Raw genomic sequence first — 7,098 nt, forward strand, 5'->3', positions numbered from 1 at the left:
GCGCTTCATGAGTACACGCTCAGAAAAAGCGCATGCAGAACAGCACGTGAATTAAAGGTTTACCCGGTATTGCTTTAAAGTAGATGGAAATAATGTAGTTTCTGCGCATAAGTGCAGTGTCCCGTGAGAGTAACTCTACCGCTGAGCTAACACTGATGTGAATGCAATGCATGTGGCGTTGTAGATTATACTGAGACGGAGGGAGGCGCCAGAACTGCAGCTGATAGAATGTGCGCTGTAGCACGATACAACGATATTTCTTCAAAAGCAGATCGTGGAGACATTTTAATCGTCCACGATCAAAAATCGTCATATCGCACACCCCCAACTGCCAAGTATAATCAATCTCATACACACAAACAAGCACAACGAAATCACTTCACACTATTAAGCAGCTGTGATAAGAACATGCAAAACTGTATCGTAAATTTATTCATCGCAGACTAGTTTTTTCGTAGCACGTGCGATATATATGCATATATGTCGCACTGTACAGCCCTGTTAGGTCAGATTGAGTTAGACCTATCGGACTGCGCCATCTAGAGTTTCATGCCAGAACTCTGAATATGTACACCCTGAATGCAGTGTGGCTTTGGATAAAATTCATAAATGTAAATATGTGACATATTTAAATGTACAAATGTAAATAAAAAATTCCACATATTTGTCACAACATAGATGAAACAAATACTTTTTGTACATAGTTTTGTGTACTTTTGCAACTTTGGAGCTATATCACTGTCATAATTGCAATGGATAGCTGCACAGATGCATTTGTTGCTGCCATAAACCAGTCTGCCCTTTTTGTGAAATTTTGTACCCGTTCACCAAACTTACATAGTCCCAGAACAGATGTTTGGGTGGAGCGAGGGAAAGAAACAGAAGCCATTCACCTTATTATAAGTCAGAATGATTTTGAAACTGATATAAAAGTAAACAACTTAAAAACAGTTGCTTTAAGTGCCTAAAATTAAATTCAAAGCAAAAATGTCTCTGATTCTTTTTTTTCAAATCGATTCTTTTCATCTTTGATTTGCACACATCACTGTCATCAGTGAGGGTCAACAGTCTTAGCTTGTATTATTCACCAAGTGCAATTCAATATTATTTTCCAATGCTGGATGGAGATCTACAGTATATAATGATCTATTGGTCTCCACACATTTACATTTTCCTCTCTTTTTGTTTCCTTATTTTGTCAAATTGAGGCCACTAATGACCTGGAAAACTTTGACAAGGAAAGACATGAAGACTTCAAGAGGTACGAGATGGCGAAGGAACACGATCGGAGGGAACAACTTAAAACACTGGATGAGGATGCGCGCAAAAAAGAGGAGGAACACTTTGAAGAGATAAAGAAGAAACATGCAGACCATCCCAAAATCAATCACCCTGTAAGCTAAAGATACATTCCCTGAACTATTATAAAAATCAAAAATGCTAAATTGTGATATTGAGCAATTAATTCTTCTTTTGTTTTTTTAATTGACCATATGTCTGACTTCTCCAATCATTTCGTCCGTGTAAACCCCGCCCCTTTCTTCCAATCGACTGCAAGCTTAAAGGGGTGGTTGATTGCGATTTCACTTTTTTAATGTTAGTTAGTGTGTAATGTTGCTGTTTGACAGATCTGTCTCCATCCAATCAACAAGCAATGCATAGATTTGGTCTGTATGTGTGTAAATAGGGCAGTCAAGACCAATTGAAAGAGGTCTGGGAGGAAGCTGATGGTTTGGATCCCAACGATTTTGACCCAAAGACATTCTTCAACCTACATGGTGAGATCATTGAGCAGCTCTGTTCTGAACACTTAGATTATATCACAGCACGACTGTGACATCTGTTTGCTTTTACAGACACTAATGGAGATGGCTACTTTGATGAGCAAGAGCTCGAGGCACTGTTTACCAAAGAGGTTCCCCTTAATAACCTTTCCATTCAGAGCTATCATAATAGAGTACTTTGAGGATTTTTATGGGGTGCTAAATCTGATGCTTGTGTCCACCATGTTCAGCTAGAGAAAGTCTATGATCCCACACATGAAGAGGATGACATGATGGAAATGGAGGAGGAGAGACTTCGCATGAGAGAACATGTGATGAATGAGGTGGGAGCATCATAGCAGGGGATTTAATTCTTCTTTGTGCTAATGATATTATTTCAAAGCTGGTTCACTAGTAATCATTTTTTTGTTTTGTCCATAGGTTGACACTAACAGAGACAGGCTTGTTTCACTAGATGAATTTATTATGGCCACAAATAGAAAAGAATTTCTAGAGCCAGATGGATGGGAGGTAATGTTTTTTTACTTTTGGGGTCAACATGAAACAAAGTCTTCCCTATCTGTCAACTGCATTTCATTAAGAATAAAGGTTCACTGCTGTTCAAAAGTTTGGGAACAGTACATTTATTCTTTCCTTTAAAAGAAATAATAATTTAAATTTATAAATAATTTATTTAGCAAGAATACCTTAAATTCATTGAGAGACAGTAAAGACATTTAAAATGTTGCAAAATATTTCCATTTCAAATAAATGCTGTTCTGTTCATCAAAGAATCATGACAAAATGTATTGTGTTTTTCACAAAAATATCAAGCAGCACAACTGTTTTACATGTTGATAATAATAAGAAATGTTTCTTGAGCAGCAAATCAGCATATTAGAATGATTTCTCATTCAAGATCATATGATACTCAAGACTGAAGTAATGGCTGCTGAAAATTCAGCTTTACCATAAGGAATAAATTACATTATATTATTGTAATAATATTTCACAATATTACTGTTTTAACTGTAGTTTTGACCAAATAAATACAGAATTGGCAAGCATAAGAGACTTCTTTCAAAAACACTAACAGTAGTGTATATTTCATAAAATTGTTTTCTTTATGTAAAAATGTCCTTTGTCTGCTTCCTCTCGAGACTCTGGAACAGAATCCAATCTACACTGAAGAAGAGTTGAGAGAGTTTGAGGAGCATCTTGCTCGAGAGGAGCAAGACCTGAACCTGAGGACAAATGACCTGATGAAACAGCGTGAGGAGCTAGAGAGACAACAGGAACAACTTAACGCCCAGAAAATGGAGCTACAGCAGGTAGGAGAGTGAGAGATTAAGAGATGCAAATAAATTTAAAAAACTAGATAGGCCTAATTTTGGAGCCAGATACTGAGTGAGAGATACACAGGTTCCCACAGTCCTGGAAAACCTCCAAACATGAACAAATTTCATAAGTGTAATTTGCAGACCTGGAAAAGTCATGGAAATTAATAAGATCCTAAAAGGTCACGGAAATGTCATGGATATTTCTTTGTTCGATATATATATATATGTATATGTATAATATATATGTGTGTGTGTGTGTGTATATTGTGTGTGTATATATATATATATATATATATATATATATATAGCTTGAAATCCGAGTCATGGCCGCATTGCCTGTTTACATCATTCCCTCCGCAAAGCCGTAACAGTTGCCAGAGTTGTCACAACAACAAAATGTGCAGTGAGACTGTGTGGAAATCCCTAAAAACCTCAAAAGCCTGAAAATAATTGCAATATTGCCAACATCAGGAACTTCAATTTGACTGGCAGGCCGTCCACGGGAAGAAAAGGCGTTTGTTTCGAATAACTTATTTCCAATTAAAACTTTACTTGACATCTTAGTAGTTTCGCTTTCACAACGAAACACACAGCGTCTCCACGACATGACGGCGGCGGCAACAATACTACAGCGAGAATCAAAGTTATACCTTCTTTCTTTGAGTGAACGTTTGGGCGGTGTTATGCAAATCTTCCCACACAGTGACGTAGACATGTGGGGGCGAGTTTAAACGAGGCGTTTTAGGAAGGCGTGGACGAGTCTTAACTTTTATAAAGAATATCTCTTTGGGTTTGAGACTGTAGTCTTTGCAGCTTTAGGGATCTTATCTATTCACGAACAGATTGTAACACTCCAAAGAGAAAGGAAAACTTGAAATCGCATCATATGACCCCTTTAAATTCAGATTCGATGGGTCTTAAATATTTTTGGTCACAGTACCGCTAAAATATCTTCAGTCTGACAGAACTAATTACTTTTTACAATCATTGGACAGGCCGAAGATTTACATAAGTGACAAAAAAATTACGCGAGAATGATTCTTCTAATTTTATTAGCCTACATTCAATGTAAATGGCGATTCATAATGGATAGTGTATTTCTGGTATCAAGGTCTCGCTGTTGAGGCTCACTCTGTTTGTCTCTTTGTGAGAGACTTCAGAACAAATGAGCGTAACAGCACACATAAAGAAACTCAGAAGAAACACACTGAGGTGAAAATTCAAAATGTTTAGTTTATTCATAACATGATATAGTTAAGTAACATACCATGACAAGTGAGCTATTTTACTGAATATTCTCACGACGCAAAAAGCATTCAGAACACCTACAGAGTGCACGGGCGCGTGAAGTCTAGACTAGTGCGCATGTGCATTTAGAGTGCGTTCTTTCTCTGCATGATTCAGTCTGTTAAAATACATTTACAATGATCACAAAATTCAAGACATGGGGCAGAAAATGTATATATTTATACCACTTCATATAGTTAATCAATTTCACATGAAGAGTGCCGTTTTTTTTTCTCCAAAAATTACCATGATTACAAATGTGATATTGATTAACAGTTCAATAAACTAGAAGTTAATTAAGAGACTTGCGTTTTAGACACCATATTGCCTATTTTTTCACTATTTCGACAACAAAAATATTTCCAAACACAGCCAAAGTGCTGTTTTGCGTCTCTGAGCAACATGACGGTGTTTCGTTCCTGAATGAATCAATCATTTAAATGATTCAGTTAAATCGCAATGACTCACTTATTACCAGTGACTTGCTGACACCTACTGGCGGTTTTAATTTCGCATTTAAAGTACCTTTTTATTATTTAAAGGTACAGTGTGTAAATTTTAGCGGCGTCTAGCGGTGAGCTTGCGAATTGCAACCAACGGCTCAGTCCCCCGCTCACCCCTCCCTTTAAAGAAGCTACGGTGGCCGTTACAGGACTAAGATGTCGTCGGTAAAGACAGCAGAGAGCAATGAGATTTCTTTACAAAGGTAAATTAAGGAATAATATTTACTTAATTATTTAATAAATCGATGTTATTGCGAATATTAATGTACTTGTTCATCATTGTGTCAGTGTTTTATTCGCAAGAACAACAAAGTGACGAAACGCGCTGTGTAGAGCAGTTCGTCCGTTTAGGGCTACTGTAGAAACATGGTGGCGACTTCCATGTAAGGGGACCCGCTGTGTATGTAGATATAAATTGCTCAATCTAAGGTAATAAAAACATAACGGTTCATTAAGTAAGGTCTTTATACACCTCTGAAAACATAGTTATGTATATTATATTGCATTTCTGTCAATAGATCGATGAAAATATTACACATTGCACCTTTAAATATTTTCAAATATCAGTATTCAACGTTTTATGTTTAATATATCAAAACATTATTTATGCATTTGTAAAAATAGGCCTTTGTAAAGGTAAATACAATTATGCAGATTTAAGTACAGTGTTTCCCACAGGATTTTGTGAGACCCTGGTGGGTGGTCTTCCCCCCCCCAGAAATACATTAATATAAACCCCAACCCCAATATTTATATTTTTCTTCCGAACGGTGAGCTTGCTGTTCCTGTACAGTATTTTCTCTGTGCTTGTCTGTTAATTTTAGGCCATGCTTGCAAGAGATAAACCCTTGAGCTTTTATTTTGGCAGAAACTTCAGTTAAACTTTTATTTTGGCGGAAAACTCCAGCTTCTGTGAAAACAGGTTTACAAACATTACTAATTTAATGAAATACTGTAAACATTTGCCCATTAAAATTTGGAAAATTATGCAAATGTGCAAATTATGTATAACTGGTGGCCGTTGCATTCCCAAACGTGCTAAACTCAGCACATCCAATAACGGAGTTCACTGCATTCACTGTGAACGGAGCCGCTCTGAGGCGCGGAAAACACCGGATCACCAGCCGATCGCGTGCGCTGCGCAATTTGTGCGCTTCACTTTGAAACAAGCAGCGCAAACAGACTTGATAAGTCATATTACGCTTTCGGTTTTAATTCGTTTGACCGATACTTGCCAAAGCAATGGCGTGAAACACAACGTTAAAGAACTTTTATGTTATGTTTTATGTTTAAGTATAAATATATCTTATATCTTCGGTTTATTATGAAACTGTGGCGGGACGCCACAGTCTAGTTAATGAATGGGAAACACTGAAGTATGTAAAAGCTGATCGAACACTGATGAAAATATTGCTTCAGAATAAATTGTTTGCACCACCAAAAATCTCTGTGATGGCATGCAGTGCTATTGTGGGGATATTTTGCATGGAATACTGTCTGCTGATAAGAAAAGTTCACTGTATATCTTAGTAATAAATATAATTTATTAGGGCTGGGTAAAAAATATCGATATCTCTATATTAATCGATTCTCATTTTTACGGAACAATATAGATTCTTAAATCCCAAGAATCGAAGCATAATTATTCACAACAGCATGTGTTGATTTGCTATAAGACATTTCAGACTGTGAGATGACATCGCGCACGTTAACTGAGAGAAACGTTCATGGATCTAAGAAGTGTGTTTGTTTTTGCTTTGTAATAAGAGTTCGGCACAAACGCGATTCATTCACTTGGTGAGCATAACCGTTTTTACAGCTCTGTGACACAACCGGTCAAAAGGCTTATATACGCAGCAGAATAAGCCTTAAAAGTTCTCAGAGGTGCAACAGCGCGTTCATATATACGTTTTCGATGTAGAGTGCAAATGGCTGTGCATTTATTTGTGTTTTTAACTCGATGGGAGCAAAATTAAACTGTCTGAATGCGAAGCCATGTGTGTTGTCTGTCTCCCCTCTTCCCCCTCCTCTGCTCGCTGGCGCACCACGCCCACTTTTTTATCGTTTTTTAAAGGGGTCATATGATGCGATTTCAAGTTTTCCTTTCTCTTTGGAGTGTTACAAGCTGATTGTGAATAGATAAGATCCCTAAAGTTGCAAAGACTAAAGTCTCAAACCCAAAGAGATATTCTTTATCAAAGTTAA

The 7,098-nt window shown here is 37.1% G+C and overlaps 1 protein-coding gene across 2 annotated transcripts in view; it reads left to right on the forward strand.

Annotated features, from left to right (window-relative positions):
- The window catches only part of LOC107746563 (nucleobindin-2-like), a 13,713-nt gene that overhangs the window by 3,019 nt on the left and 3,596 nt on the right, over positions 1 to 7,098 (forward strand). For both annotated transcript variants that reach the window (XM_016560825.1, XM_016560826.1), the window contains exons 6-11: positions 1,209 to 1,394; positions 1,688 to 1,778; positions 1,857 to 1,915; positions 2,015 to 2,107; positions 2,205 to 2,294; positions 2,924 to 3,094. In XM_016560825.1, coding sequence (XP_016416311.1) covers positions 1,209 to 1,394; positions 1,688 to 1,778; positions 1,857 to 1,915; positions 2,015 to 2,107; positions 2,205 to 2,294; positions 2,924 to 3,094 — 690 coding nt within the window. The remainder of the gene's footprint in view (positions 1 to 1,208; positions 1,395 to 1,687; positions 1,779 to 1,856; positions 1,916 to 2,014; positions 2,108 to 2,204; positions 2,295 to 2,923; positions 3,095 to 7,098) is intronic.

Source organism: Sinocyclocheilus rhinocerous, unplaced genomic scaffold (genome assembly GCF_001515625.1).
Source record: "Sinocyclocheilus rhinocerous isolate Xijiao unplaced genomic scaffold, SAMN03320098_v1.1 scaffold1160, whole genome shotgun sequence".
NCBI lineage: Eukaryota > Metazoa > Chordata > Actinopteri > Cypriniformes > Cyprinidae > Sinocyclocheilus > Sinocyclocheilus rhinocerous.